The sequence below is a fragment of the Podarcis cretensis genome (genome assembly GCF_951804945.1).
Source record: "Podarcis cretensis genome assembly, chromosome: 3".
Lineage (NCBI taxonomy): Eukaryota > Metazoa > Chordata > Lepidosauria > Squamata > Lacertidae > Podarcis > Podarcis cretensis.
This window is the reverse complement of record NC_137172.1, coordinates 120,790,340-120,806,278: the sequence shown is the minus strand read 5'-3', so window position 1 is coordinate 120,806,278 and position 15,939 is coordinate 120,790,340. Positions and strand designations below refer to the sequence as shown.

Genomic DNA, 15,939 nt, shown 5'->3' with positions numbered 1-15,939 from the left:
CTATCATTTATTTGTCTGACAAATAAATTATTATTTTAATTTCTCTATTGCTGCGTTGAATATTTCATTCCAGCTAAGCGTTAACCACAAGCAGGGTGCTACAGTCACCCTGCTTCAGTTTTCTGACCCCTGTGGCAAGGAAAACTATTGGCTGCATATGTTAATCAGAATGTGCAGACAAACAGTGTATTTTTCTGTAGGTCCTGACAAGCAACATACAGACATACAATAATGAGTCGAGATGCTTGAGAGGAAAGTCTATAAAAACTAATTTACTTTCAAATATCAAGCAATATTTATGTTAACAAGTAGATATCATATGAGAAGATAAAGGGGGGAGAACAATCGTGGTAGCGGCAATAAGAGAAAGCACATCTTAAAGGCTTACTTGGCCAACATGAACACCATACATTTAAAGCACTACGATGCCACTTTATACTTTCATGGCTTCCCCCAAGGAATTCTGGGAGCTGTGGTTTGTCAAGGGTGCTGAGAGTTGCTAGGAAGCCTTCCTTCAAATAGCTACAATTCCCAGGGAATTATGGATCATGTTAGCAAGCGATTTTAACAGTACAGTGGTACCTTGGGTTAAGTACTTAATTCGTTCCAGAGGTCCGTTCTTAACCTGAAACTGTTCTTAACCTGAAGCACCACTTTAGCTAATGGGGCCTCCTGCTGTCGCCACGCCACCGGAACACGATTTCTGTTCTCATCCTGAAGCAAAGTTCTTAACCTGAAGCACTATTTCTCGGTTAACGGAGTCTGTAACCTGAAGCGTATGTAACCTGAGGTACCACTGTACTAGGCTTAAGGAAAGTATATTTCTCAAATCCCTTAAAAGATCTTTCTTTACTCCTCCATGTAAGGTAAAAAAAAATATGACCATGTTGGCAGATACCGATTAGAACAGTGATGGCCAAATTTGGCCCTCCAGCTGTTTTTGGACTACAATTCCCATCATCCCTGACCACTGGTCCCGTAAGCTAGGGATGATGGGAGTTGTAGTCCAAAAACAGCTGGAGGGCCAAGTTTGGCCATCACTGGATTAGAAGAACACTAAACTGAAAGTATAGAGGCAAAGTGTACGGTAGGTGAGAGAATAGCTAGTTTAATGCAAGTGCAACTGCAATCTATTATTCATTCCTAATATTTCTATGAGAGGATAAGGTAATAATTAAGAACAAACCGTTGAAGCAACAAAAACTTAAGGTTCATTTAAACAATATGAAATGATACACTAAGCCAAGGGTAGGCAAACTAAGGCCTGGGGGCCGGATGTGGCCCAATTGCCTTCTAAATCCGGCCTGGAGAGTCTGGGAATCGGTGTTTTTTTACATGTCGAATGTGTGCTTTTATTTAAAATGCATCTCTGGGTTATTTGTGGGGCATAGGAATTTGTTCATATATTTTTTCCAAAGTATAGTCTGGCCCCCCACAAGGTCTGAGGCACAGTGGACTGGCCCCCTGCTGAAAAAGTTTGCTGACCCCTGCACTAAGCACTAAAGCAGAGACTTCTGGGATCACAATATCTATCTATTTTGGTAGCTCTTAACGTGGGGTGCCCAAACCGATTTGGATTAGAAGATGCAGTTGTTTAATTGGACTCGGATAAGCTTGCATTATGGATTGGTGATATTCACCCAGATTCATATTCACAACATGCACAGAAGCAGCTCTGTGCAGCTTGTCTGAGCCCGTGGCAGGGCCCCTCTGGCCAGCTTAGCCCTCCGAGGCCAGGGGCAAGTGTGCTTGGCTGCCTCCCATCGCCACCCCACTGCACAGGAGGCTACTTTTGAATTCATATAATAAACGTCTGGTGCTAGATACATTTGGATTAGGTTAAAATAAAATCTTACTGTGGTCCGTCAGAGCTTTATCATAGACTTTGGGGAGGACTGGTTTTCCAGATAGATTTTCATGCACAAGAAAGTACTGTATTTTCTGGCGTATAAGACTACTTTTTAACCCAGGAAAATCTTCTCAAAAGTCGGGGGTCATCTTATACGCCGGCTACAGCAGCAGCTCCTGCAGCAACTCCCCACCAAAGGATAAAATGACAGCAAATTAAATCAGAGGACACCAAGCTCTCTAGATGAAGTAGAAATACCCTTGAAAATTGGCCCCAGAAGCCCCCGGCCACTGGGAAGTGGAGCAGATTTCCGAGCCGGACTGGAGACTGGTTTTTTTAATTTTTATTTGGTGTGTGTTGGAAGAGGGGTAGTCTTATACGGCGAGTATATCCCATACTCTATATTTTAACTGGAAAAGTTGGGGGTGGGGTCCTCTTATACGCCCAGCCGTCTTATACGCCGGAAAATATGGTACTATGCATACTGCTTTAGCTGAGATTCCCGCATTCTAGGGGGCTGGACTAACTCTAAGATTCTATGAAGTTTTCTGACTTTCTGCATATCACCAAATTTCACCGCCCAAACTGCTGCAGTGTATCTTTCATCCGTTGTAAAGAAATGCCACAAAGGTCACTGAATCTCTAAGCTAAGCTACAGCTGAGATGTGTTTACAAAACCGAAAGGCGTGTGGATAAGTCTGACAAACTGGCAGGGCAAGAACTGGGCATTCATGCTTTTCAGTAGAGTTACTGATGGGACGTTATCCTCCAGGACATTTCCCTGAGCTGGGAAGCCCTGGCTATGTAACTTCTTGGCGAGGACTGTCGCTATGAGGCGGTTGTACCCTTTCCTGCGGTGTTCCGGCAAAGTATAACCATGGATCATAGTAGCAAATTGGTCCGTCAAACCCCAGGCAATGGGGCAGCCTCCTTCATCCAGGACGCAGGTACTAGGGAAACAGGAAATGAGGCTGGCAAGGTATTTTCGGCAAAGTTCGCTTCCTCCTCGGGACCATGTGCTGTTCAGCAGGCTAGCATGGGAGACATCGAGGGAAGCAAGCTTGGGTGGAGGTACTAGCCTAAAAAAGATTTCTCCAGTTAAAATGTGCTGTAAAATCCATAAGGTACACACAAAAACAGGGAATACATACTAAGGGGCTTATCTTTTGCTCTTTCCAGGCACAGCGAGCACTTTAAAGCTCTGTTTCCGAGTGCCTGTCATATGATAATAATAATAATAATAATAATAATAATAATAAATTCTTTATTTATACCCTGCCCTCGCCAGCCAGAGCCAGGCTCAGGGCGGCTAACACTGAATATAAATTACAATAAAGCATAATAGAAAAAAAGAAAAAAGAAAAAAAGTTAATTAAAATATGGCTTAAAATATGGTTTAAAATACAGCTTAAAATGCAGCCTCATTTTAGTAGTAGCCCATAAATCAAGTAGTAGCCCATAAATCAAGGGGAGGAAACATTTATATACCAAATCCCATATAAGGAGTCAGAGTGAGTTCAAGCCAAAGGCCAGGCGGAACAGCTCCGTCTTGCAGGCCCTGTGGAAAAAGATGTCAAATCCCGCAGGGCCCTGGTCTCTTGTGACAGAGTGTTCCACCAAGTCGGGGCCAGTGCTGAAAAGGCCCTGGCCCTAGTTGAGGCCAATCTAACCTCCTTGAGGCTCGGGACCTTCAAAGCGCTATAATTTAAGGTCCTCCTCGGGGCATACCAGGAGAGGTGGTCCCGTAGGTACGAGGGTCCTAGGCTGCATAGGGCTTTAAAGATCAAAACCAGCACCTTAAACCTGACTGTGTACTCCACCGGGAGCCAGTGCAGCTGGTAAAGCACTGGACAAATGTGATCCCACGGCAAGGACCCTGTAACGAGCCTTGCCGCAGAATTCTGCACCCGCTGGAGTTTCTGGGTCAGCTTCAAGGGCAGCCCCGCGTAGAGCGAGTTACAATAATCAAGCCTGGAGGTGACCATCGCATGGATCACTGTGGCCAGATCAGGGCGAGAAAGGTAAGGGATCAACTGCTTAATATGGTGGAGATGGAAAAATGCCACCTTTGCTGTGGCTGCAACCTGCGTCTCCATAGAAAGGGAGGTGTTGATGGTGACACCCAAACTCTTGACAGAAGGTGCTGACACTAATTAAGCCCCTGCAAGAGATGGGAGTTGACCCCCCAACCCCATGTCGTCCTGACCCAGCCAACGGACCTCTGTCTTCGAAGGATTTAACTTCAACCGGCTCCCATGCAGCCATCCAGCCACAGCTTCCAAATATCTGATCAGTGTGTCTGGAGGCAAGTCAGGGTGGCCATCCATCAACAGATAAAGCTGGGTGTCATCAGCATATTGATGACAACCCAGCCCAAACTCCAGACAACCTGGGCAAAGGGGCACATAAAGATATTGAAAAGCATTTATCTATTGCTCTGGAGTTCTCCCAGCGAAAATCTGCCCTTTAAAGCTCAATCCGTGGGAAACCTGAACTGACATTTGCTCTGATTGAGTGCTAAAGAGCTGGCTTTTGAGGAGAAAGCTCTGTGGCAAAAAAGGGCTTGGACACAGAGCTTTTAAGCACAGACCAGTGCCTGGAAAGAGTGGGCCAAAAGGCAAGTGTGGATAAGCCCTACTTGAGATGGGTGGCAATGGAAGGAAAGAAGACAAACAGAAGGGAAAGGTGGAGCCAGTATGCGGTAAAGCCTATCAGATATTCCGTGCTGTCGCTCCCCACCCCGGCCTTTTGGGATAATACTTATAAGGATCCTACTAATACAAGTCCATTCTTAATACCAAAGGTGAGTTTGAAGGAATGCATTCAACAGAAACAATGCATTCTTTGCTTTCACACCTGCAGGATAGCAATTTTGTCCATGGAGTTGCTCCTGGAAATGGTTAAAAAATACAAAAAGGGGATTCTTTTCTTCATCTGTCACAGCATCTTAATTTAGAAAATGTGGCAATCAGAACTAGGGGAAGGAAAGATTTGGGAGTGCATTTTAAACCTTCTTGTTTAATACTATGCTGTGTGTCACCCACCCAACTTTCCTTCCAACCGTATTTTGCACCTGTCATTGGCCAGTGGATCTAGTAAAAAACAACAACAAATGAGATTCTACAAGCCTGAAATCTGCCCACCGATGTTGCAAAACATTTATACAGAAAAGGACAGGAATCAGCAGACTGGGTGGGGTGGGGGAATCCTTGAGTAAACTGTGGCGTCTTCACCCAACTTCATAAATCAGTGTCTAATTTTGGCACATATTTCAAGAGCGGCATTGCTGTGGAAAATAGTAATGATATGACTAAACATACGGGAGTTTAACCTCAGGAAGTGTATCAGGATCTAGATGGATAACCATTTGGAAACAAGACCGCTTTACATCCACAAGCTTGGAACTAGCTACAGCTTGGGAAACGTCGTACAATCCATCCTGCAGTCCTGCGTACAGATAAATGAGAGAATAAGCTTTTAAAACGCAAGATATAAGGAAATGGACTAATCCAGTTTAGCCAAACTAGCTAGAGGTGCTGTATTGTGTCCCACAAAATACTTTTTTTCCATTTCTTTAGAAATGCTCCTTTTTCACACTCATAAGACAGCACCCAAAATTCATTTTGATGCTTTGCATAGATATTTTGTGGCACCTGTACTCACAACCAAATTTACATCCCTCACTGAATGAGTCAAATTAAAAGTTAAATTCATTTCATTTTGTGAGAAGGTACCCTGGGGCATTTAAACAAACAGCTGAAAGAATCTAACACAGTGGTTTAAACAAAACAACTTTTCATTAGCTGCAATTATCACATCAAATTCCCTAGTGCAAAACCAACCATCTCTCTCTCTCTGTGTGTGTGTGAGAGAGAGAGAATCACTTTGCTGCTGGACACATAAATAAGCAAGTGTTTATGTGAAAGCCTGCAAGAGAACATAACCATTTAATTTCTGCTATATTTTCACCATTCATTCTATAATCTTTAGAGCACAGCGTTTGATCTAGATATTCTTAGGATATTGCAGGTACAACATACCCTGGCAAAAATCTAGTTTGTGACAAAGGGCACATTGCTGAAATTCTCAAGTCTGTGCCACTAACTCTTTCCACACTGACAATATTGCTTGGAAATCTTTCTTCAGAAGTCAGTCACAACATTGGCACATCCTTATTTCCAATACCCAGCAAGAAATAAGCTTTACCCTGTATTTGGAAGACTTGTTCCCAGTTCACGGTTTCTGGGTTCTCCAGCAATGCTTGATATGCTTGCTGGTCCTTGTAGAATACAGCATAGGCATTGGTAAAATGGTCCAGGTCATCACTTTCAGCCTATGATTTTAAAGACACAAAAACCCCTAGTTCATCCCATTATACACACAAATACACAATAATTTTGTTGCTATAATCAAAACTGTGATATGCCACAGTGAAGAGAACTTAGAATGAAGAAACAATGGCCAAAAGTCATTATTTCTTCTCAATAAATGAGTTTTGTAGTGATTCTCATTAGGCTTCCCATTTCAAATTGCAGGAGTAAGGAAGTGAGCATGTCAAATATGTACAGCAAGTTTCAGCAATCATTTGTATATAAATCAGGAAAATTTGTATATAAATCAAGAAAACTAAATGAAACAGCTTGTTTGCTTTAAGGACTCATGTTGAAACTTCTGTTGTCAATTAAGTATGGTTCATCACTATCTATGAACCTAAACTGTAGTCAATCTCAACTATGATTAAGGGCAAACAAGCCAGTATAATAAAACATGGTTTGAAGCTGGCCTGACTCCCTAAACCATGCTTAAAACTAACCGATTTGTTCAGTTTCAGGCATAATAAAAAACGGAAGTGAAAGCTTCTTCTCCCCTCATGCTCATTGTTATGTACTGATTTGAATAGGATCCAAATTGCAGCAGTCTGATTGGTCCTAGAACAATAGGATCCAGAATGCAGCAGTCTGATTGGTCCGCAGGAGCCACCCAATCCAACTCCAGGTGGAAGTGAATCCGCAACCTGATTGGCCTACAGGAGAATCCCGGAATTAGCCAATCACGTGGGGCCCATTGTGTAAATAATGTATATAAAGCAGACATTTCGGGTGAACTTCCATTCCTCACTACTATGAGCTGAATAAAGAGCATGAAATCCACACTCGACTCCGAGTATATTTCACTCATGCTGCAAGAGAAGAGAACTCACAAATCCATGGCTCTTCTAAGCAATGCTGAACACCCAGCACCTAAATCTTGTGTTTATGGGGGAGGGGAGGGAGATGGAGAGAGAACAAACTAGATTATACTCTTTACTATACCGTTCTCTGCCGGCGGGTAATAACAGCTTTAAATTCTGGCCATGAATCCACCACCACTTCTTTCCTGAAGGGGTTTCCCCTGTTTATATTTAGCACTGCTCCATAAACCTTCAAAAGGAAAGATGAGCTGTTTAGAGGTTGGAAAAAATATTGTTACGAGGGTCAGTCTGGATGAAACCCTAGCTCCCTTCCAAAACCTGTCATCCTGTATCAGTGAGGCTAGCATGCATGAGGGAACCTGGAAGACCAGCTGAATTAAGTCATTTAGCTTTTGAGGCATCTAATCATAAGCCTGCATTTTTATCAAGCTTATATTTTTTGATCAAGGTTGTATCTTAAAAATGAGTTCAAATTCACAAATGTTTCATGCCAGGCAGGAACTAGGCTGGCTAAGATTTTGGCAGATGTTCATCCTCTTGGCCAGAGAGGCCCTCTGGTTTATTGCGGTCATAAAAGGCTGAGAGCGAGGTCACTGACCTTGCATGTTGCAGAATACAATTAGGCTACAATTAAGTTGGTAAATAGTAAGAATTATTGTGCCTCCCGTTAGAGACTTGAGCCACATTTTCCTAAGGGCAAGAGCTAATGGAAATAGGGAAAGAAAGTGTTTTTAAGTTTTTTCTTACTTTGAAAACGTCTTTGCTTATAAAAAAATTTATATATGTTATGTATTAAATATATTGGCTTAAATGTAATTATGCAAAGGAATTAGAAGCTAAGAAATGTTAAATCCTTATGCTAGATTCTTATTTCATATAGTTGGAAGAGATCACAGGGGCCATCAGCCACCAGCCCCCCTGCCAAGCAGGAAAGCACCATCAGAGCACTCTAGATAGATGGTTGTCAGGTTTTTGTTTAAAGGAACCTCCAATGAAGGAGATCTTTCATTGATGATGCGTACAAAAGATCTTTGATACCTGTTTAAAATAGAATTAGCCACCATCTGTTTTAGCCATCTGCTCTATTTTATTTTATTTTTATAATATTTTTATTAAGTTTTCACATTTTATAAAGACAAACATACACACACAAAGACAAAGACAACACGTATAAAATTTCATAACCTTACTTTCCTAACCCCAGTTCTTGACCTCCCCCCACCCCCCCTTCATACATCCTAGTTCAATTACATTAACTCAGCAAATTCAAATCTCTCATCCATTACATATTATTACTATATCTATATATATATGTTTTTTTTTTTAATAAAAAAGACCATTTACTTGGCCAGATTTTACTTATCCAATTTTCTTATAAAACCTTAAAACCTTTTCTAAGGTCGTCTCGAGTTCCTTCCACGAATTTCCCTTTAATCTTAAAAATAGGTCATAATAGTCAAACACAAAAGTCATAAAGATTTAAAAACAAGTTCTCTTTCCCCCCCCCCCCAGCCCCGGTTTCTGTCCCTTCCAAATGTCCCCCCATCCATAACAACAGTTTTTAGCCTGGGTTCCTCACATCTGAGGCCTTTAAGTCCTTATCAGTCTCTCTTTGCCGATCTTGTTGGTAACCCTCCTCATTGGTCCTCAGGTTTCGGGGAAATTTCAGCTCAGTCTCATCAAAATTTCTTCCATCCAAAGTACTTGACACCAGCTGCTGCAGAAGATCAACCAGTCCATACTCAAATAGGAAGCCCCGGTCATATTTCTTATTTCTTTTAAAATCAGGTATTCCAGATGTTCCAGGGGCTTCCTCCCTCCTCTTTCGCATCTTTCGCAGATTTGTAATCCAAGGGTCTTCTTCTTTGTATTCTAACAATGAAGGCTTGTGGTTGGTAGTCTCCATCTGTACTAGCCCTTGCTCGCTCTCCCCCTGTTCCAAAGTTATCTCTTCTGATTCAGCTGCAGATTTTTCCCCAGTCAAATCCATTGTACCTTCAGCAGAGTCATTTATTTTAGAGTTCAAGGTTATGAGTTGTTTACTCATGACCATAGTCTGCTCCTCCAGTTTTCCCACAAGAAAAAACATTCTTTCTAGCTCTGCCTGTAGTTTTCCATCTGCAGCCATTGCAATATTTCAATGTTTCCCCTAGGGGGATTCTAGTTACTTAGTAATCTTTTCCAATAGTCCTTTACTTTATTATTTCCCTACTTTGTTTCCAACCACTTTAGTTCGAATGTAACAAATTAAGTCCAAAAAGTGTTAAATAATAGAGTTTTTCACTTTCGCTGCCCGTTTGACAGCTCCTTTGACAGCTGTCAAACTCCTCGTTCCTTATTCTCCAGCTCACATAAAAGGACACCCCCGGGTCTGGGGGGGTTCAAACAAAAACTTCTAAAAAATCACTCTTACTCTCCAGCACACATCTTCTTCTGCCAAATTCATGCAAATCTTATCTTTTACAGAACACCAAGGAAAGAACTCTCCACCTTAGTTCTCCGATCTTTGCTTTAAATTTTCTGTAGGCAGGGGGGTGCGGACTTCCCTTTAGCACATCCCCCGATCGTGCCGAATTCAAGGATAAGCTTTTTAGAGTCCAAATTCCAATCTACTCACGGATTAATTAGAGTCCAAATTTCAGGGAAGAAAGTCAGCGGTCTCCGGCCATGGCTCGCGGCTTCGCTCCACTGCAGTAGCGGTCTACTCACAGCACCACGCCACTCCCCGTACCCTCTCCGCAGCCTTTAAAAAGGCTCTTCGTGGGTCGGGGGGGCGCTTTAGGTGCCCGCCGAGTCACCAGGTCCGCAGGCTTCCGCGCCTGCGGTTTCTAAGGGTCCCCGCGTCGCCGTCGCGGTGAGACCCGTTTGCAATGGAGCCGATTCCCTCCGGAGCTCGGAGGGAATCCGCCATTACTCGGATCGCGCTAACCCGGAAGTCCATCTGCTCTATTTTAGAATTAAGGGGGCAAAGGTGATTTGGTAATTAAGGTGCCTTGTAGAGGTTAATGGCTACTTGTTTGCCAATTATAAATATAGCTTTTATTTCCCATAAAAGGCAATAGGAAATGGTTGTATCTTTTGTGATTGGTTCTAGCAAACAGCCAATAGGAATTTCAACCAGGCTGATTGGACAGAGGCAGCCAAAGGAGGAGCAAGGGGGCTGGGTTAAGGAAATATAAGTGCTGGCCATAATGGCAGGAGGCCAGGCCAGAGCTTGGTAACCATATACCACTGTGCCTCATATTTATTTGTCTGACAAATAAATTATTATTTTAATTTCTCTATTGCTGCGTTGAATATTTCATTCCAGCTAAGCGTTAACCACAAGCAGGGTGCTACACTTTCACTGGCCAATTAAGTGCTCATAAACATCCCTAAACAAGAGCCAAGAGACCGTGCTCTCCACAAAGGGGGGTAGGCATTTCCCCACACCTGGCTGGATGCCAGGTGATCCTAGGCAGCAGAACAACAAAGCTGTTGTGTATAAGAGCTGGAAGCTGGAGGAGAAAGAGACACGTCGGACTCTATGCTGGACTTTGGTGCCCATCTGGAAACCTAATAGGGAAGGCAAGATCTGTTGGGGTGTTAATGCTGTGAGTGCCTCCATCCTATGCTCAGGTTGGATATATGCAGTGCTTTCTTTCTGGGGGGGACGCACACCCCTAAACATTTTGTGAATCTAAGTTTGTCCTCATTGAGGGGCAGTATTTCAATATGAGTAGGAAAATGAGAGCACCCCTAAACATTTTTTTAGAAGAAGAAAAAAGCACTGGATATAGGCATACAGTGGTACCTCAGGTTACATACGCTTCAGGTTACAGACTCCGCTAACCCAGAAATAGTACCTCGGGTTAAGAACTTTGCTTCAGGATAAGAACAGAAATTGTGCTCCGGCGGCGCAGCGGCAGTGGGAGGCCCCATTAGCTAAAGTGGTGCTTCAGGTTAAGAACAGTTTCAGGTTAAGAACGGACCTCCGGAACAAATTAAGTACTTAACCCGAGGTACCACTGTAATAGGGATGCGGGTGGCGCTGTGGGTTAAACCACAGATAGGATAGGATAGGATAGGATAGGATAGGATACGATAGTACAGTACAGTAATGGCCCTCTTAGTATGGGCTGTTAAGATGAAAAGGTCACATAGGTGGGGTCCCCTCCACCAACTGATAGGTAGAAAGACAGAGGCCAGAGTTTGGACTTGGTACAGTGGTACCTCGGGTTACGAACTTAATTTGTTCTGGAGGTCCATTCTTAATCTGAAACCACTCTTAACCTGAGGCACGCTTTCACTAATGGGGCCTCCCGCTGCCACCACGCCGATTTCCGTTCTCATCCTGGGGCAAAGTTCATAACCCGAGGTACTACTTCCAGGGTAGTGAAGTTTGTAATCCAAAGCATTTGTAACCCGAGGTGTTTGTAGCCCGATGTACCACTGTATTTCTGTGAGCTAGAAGCTGACAGGCTGCAAGCTGGGTAGCTAGGAGACAGAACTATGCTTGATTTCTGTTTGAATCCAAGACTGGCTATGGGAAAAATAAGACCCTATTGGAGTGTTAATCGTACCTTCCAATATGAAGCAGCCCCAGACCAGGACGCCATCTTCTTGGGCCACACTTCTGCACAAGATTGGGACCCCCCTCCCCCCAAAAAAGAGCTTTTGGGGGGCACAGTGCCACAAAACAAATGTTTTTGGTGGGCACACAAGGTCACTGCCCTGGAAAGAAGTGATATTTCTGGGGCAGCAATCTTGTGTGACACCCCAAAACATGTGTTTTTGGGCTCTGTGCCTGAAAAAAGTGCTGCCCAAAATCGTGCAAGATTGTGGTGGCCATTTTGTCCACTATCTTCCCTGGTATTGATGTCAGACTGACTGGGCGGTAATTATTTGGGTCCTCTCTTTTCCCCTTTTTGAAAATAGGGACATTTGCCCTCCTCCAGTCTGCCGGGACTTCGCCTGTTCTCCAGGAATTCTCAAAGATGACTGCCAGTGGTTCTGAGATCACATCTGCCAGTTCTTTTAATACTCTTGGATGCAGTTCATCTGGCCCTGGAGACTTGGATACATCTAAACTAGCCAAGTATTCTTGTACTATCTCCTTAGTTATTCTGGGCTGTGTTTCCTCTGCTGAATCATTTGCTCCAAATTCTTCAGGTCGGGCATTGTTTTCTTTATCGGAGAAGACTGAGGCAAAGAAGGCATTGAGGAGTTCAGCCCTTTCTGTGTCCCCTGTTTGCATTTCACCAGCTTCTCCTCTGAGTGACCCCACTGTTTCTTTGTTCTTCCTTTTGCTACGAACATACCCATAAAAGCCTTTTTTGTTGCTTTTAACCTCTCTAGCAAGCCTGAGTTCATTCTGTGCTTTAGCTTTTCTGACTTTGTGTCTACACGTGCTGGCTATTTGTTTGAATTCCTCTTTGGTGGTTTCCCCCCTTTTCCATTTTTTGTACACATCCTTATTTAATCTTAACTCAGTTAAAAGTTCTTTAGATAGCCACCCTGGCTTCTTTAGGCACCTTCCATGTTTCCGTCTCATTGGTATTGCCTGAAGTTGTGCTTTTACTATCTCCCTCTTAACAAACTCCCAGCCATCATGAACTCCCTTTCCTTTTAGTATTACTGTCCATGGGATCTCACCCAGCACTTCCCTAAGTTTTATGAAGTTGGCTTTCTTAAAGTCAAGAAATTGAGTCCTAGTATGCTTGGCTGCTCCTTTCCGCTGTACTATCCTCTCATGAGAAAAAGATGAGACCATGCCTGATTTCTGCTGGAATCCAAGGCTGTGGCTATGGGAGAAGCAGGACATCCTTGTGTTGTTAATGCTGTGAACCCCTCCATCGTAGGCTTGGAGACTGAGGTGGAGTGCAGCAATACAATTTATACACTTTGTTTAGGTGTATATTCATCACTATGGGACGCGGGTGGCGCTGTGGGTTAAACCACAGAGCCTAATTACTTGGGGATCAGAAAGTCAGTGGTTCGAATCCCCGCAACGGGGTGAGCTCCCGTTGCTCGGTCCCTGCTCCTGCCAACCTAGCAGTTCGAAAGCATGTCAAAGTGCAATTAGATAAATAGGTACCACTCCAGCAGGAAGGTAAACGGCGTTTCCATGGGCTGCTCTGGTTCACCAGAAGCGGCTTAGTCCTGCTGGCCACATGACCTGGAAGCTGTACGCCGGCTCCCTCGGCCAATAAAGCGAGATGAGCGCCCCAACCCGAGTCGACCGCAACTGGACCTAATGGTCAGCGGTCCCTTTACCTTTACCTATATTCATCACTGCCTAAGAAACTAAGAATTAGGCTGCTTTAAAAGGTTGAGTTATTTCCCTCTCTCTTCTGCAAATGTGTTTTCAGAGAACCACTGTAGATGGAAGCAAGATCTTACTGACATTTATGGAGAAAAGAGGACAGAGAGGATGGAGGCCGTTGTTCTTCCCCTACTCCCATGACACTCTGCAAGCCAAAGGCTTGGCTGCAATAATGAGCTCAAACGGAGGGAAAACACAAGGGAGAGCAAAGCAAGTTTCCAAAAGCAACAAACTGAAAGGAGCCTTTAAAGATGTTTCAAAAGACTGCAAATTCTGACGTTTTCCAGAAAAGTTGTGTATGTTTTACCTGAAATGAATCAGGCACAATTCTGTATCAGAAACGATGGCGAGTTTTTGTTTTGTTTTTCTCAGGGAGTAAACATTCGGCTTTCTTGAATGCTTCAGCTTACAGAGTTAAGCATCACCTCACTTGATTTGCTGGCTGCAATTGAGACCTCAGTTGAACGTGGGTACCTGATCTGAAGAGACACCAGCATAATGGAGCCTTGTACTTTGCATTCAGAACTGGCACATACCTGCAAAGCATAATCACTGCTACCCTCTCTGAGCATCTATGTCTATGCATGTGTTGCACATTTATGACGAACTGAATTTATAGGGTAGATATAACATTTCATCTTTATGAATTTTCAACAGGTCTCCATTAATCACTGATGCCAATGTTTGAAGGCAGGAACAAAACCAGCCCACCATTTTGCATCAGATTATTATTCTTATAACTGTCAACCCCCTCATAAAATTCTAATGTTCATTATCATAATACTGTAGTGATCACTTTGTAATTGTTTTATGCAAGTTTAAATTTTGTTCTGGGGGTGCTAATATAAATATAAAATGCATTTTTATTTAATAAAAGTATACAGACCATCCATCTTTTCAAAAAGACAAAAAACAGCCCCCAACTGCATTTCTGCATGGAACACAAGTACAAATTCAGGTCTAATAGCAAAAATCTGTACTCCATCATATCTCTAAAAGATATACCCTAATAGTTCAGACCTTCAAGCCCATAAATAAAGTCTACATAGATCTGCATTACCTTGAGTGATTCAGGAAAATTACTGAGTAATTTGTGTTCCAGTATTTGCAGCTTTGTAGAACAGTTTAACACCAGCATCTTGCAACCTTCATGCAAACATAGGTGGCCTACTAGAGGGCACAAGAAGAAGAAAAACCGTGACTAGCAGCAAATGTTACTTCAGTGCACTGGAAAATGGAAGCCCAAAACATAATCCTAGAGATCATACCCTTCTGTATTTATAGATTACATTTTATACAGTGCCATCGCCCACCCCACCCCCCAGCACCCTATAATCAGCTGGACTTTATTGTGGACTAAAACCTATGATAAGCTTCTTGGAAAAGAAAATTTCACAGTAAGTGCCACAAATTTGATGTTTTTACTGCCCTACCTTTTCCAGTTTGCTGTAAGCAGCTATGAGAGTGACAAGTCTGAAGGGGTAAACATTTTATAAATAAAATCAATAAAAACTTTGACAGCACTGTTGTCCACTCTCAAAGTTTTAAACCCAATAAAGGGCAGTATAGAGAGAGCCTGTCTTCACCCTAAACCTGAGAGGGTGGGGAGCTGTGCATGGGCAGCCACCCTCTCAAAATTCACAAGGCAGAGATTATTTTGTTGGAATGCAGAACTCAAAATTCTTCTACAATGGGGTAAGAAAGAAACACCATCTTATAGAAATGCATAGCCCGTTACTGATAGCGTATAGATAAAAACGGCATTTTAAATTGGATTAAAGTTTCATGACACCATGTCTGCATTTTGCGTCAAAATTGGCTGCGGACACAGACACGTGCCACTCTCTGAACAAAATATACAAATATCCCACACAACCCTCATATATCTAGGTCGCATACCTGGGGCTGATTTTCAACTGGCTGTTCAGATATAGGAAACAGCTGGAACACTAAGAGGCACTTTCGGTTACATAGATTTTCTGGGAACAGGTGGAAGATGCAGAGGAAATAGCCACACCCTCGGAAGGAGGGACTTACAATACAAGCTTTAAAAGACAATAGTAAAGGTCAAAAAACTCAAAAGCCCTGCAAACTTGCCTCATTGCCCACAAGACATTTGATATTGCAGCCCTGTTTCTTGTAAGATATCCCATTTCCACATACTTTAAAACAAATTACAATGATTATTAAGGAATTATTGAGCAATTACAACGGTGTAACCAGACTTGAAAGAACTAGTCATAGTTCTACACAGTCTTGTGGGAAATGGCCTAAACTGTGCAAATAGAAATACATTGTGGGAAGCAGAAGACCTCTGTGCCTTTGAAAGCTCTCAATTTCCCCCATGTTCAAAACCCCGTTTGTTCGGTTAGGCTTTTCCTAATGCTGCTCTAGCTTCTTCCCATAATCATTTGGGCCGGACTGAATCTGCTGAACAGAAACTGAGTAGAATGTTAACAGTCAGGAAAAAGCTCTGCATCTCTTGAGAAGACATCTGTAAGAAGAGGTCCTAAAAGTCTTATATCTGGAACAGACACATGGAATTATCCTGTGTCCATCTTCAATTACTTGCAAGGCTATAGATTTCTAAACTGA

At 42.9% G+C, this 15,939-nt stretch overlaps 1 protein-coding gene across 2 annotated transcripts; it reads right to left on the bottom strand.

Annotated features, from left to right (window-relative positions):
- Nucleotides 1-1,418: 1,418 nt before the first annotated feature.
- GLYATL3 (glycine-N-acyltransferase like 3) lies at nucleotides 1,419-15,903 on the bottom strand. Of its 2 annotated transcripts, XM_079970098.1 has the most exons (6): nucleotides 15,244-15,903; nucleotides 14,405-14,514; nucleotides 7,162-7,269; nucleotides 6,056-6,182; nucleotides 5,170-5,296; nucleotides 1,419-2,928 (listed from the first exon to the last, which is right to left on the bottom strand). In XM_079970098.1, the coding sequence occupies exons 2-6, from the start codon at nucleotides 14,480-14,482 to the stop codon at nucleotides 2,502-2,504; spliced, it is 867 nt and encodes a 288-aa protein (XP_079826224.1). In that variant the 5' UTR covers nucleotides 14,483-14,514; nucleotides 15,244-15,903; the 3' UTR covers nucleotides 1,419-2,501. The 2 variants fall into 2 exon arrangements, with proteins under 2 accessions (XP_079826224.1, XP_079826225.1); XM_079970099.1 differs by lacking the exon at nucleotides 7,162-7,269.
- Between the last annotated feature and the right edge of the window lie 36 nt (nucleotides 15,904-15,939).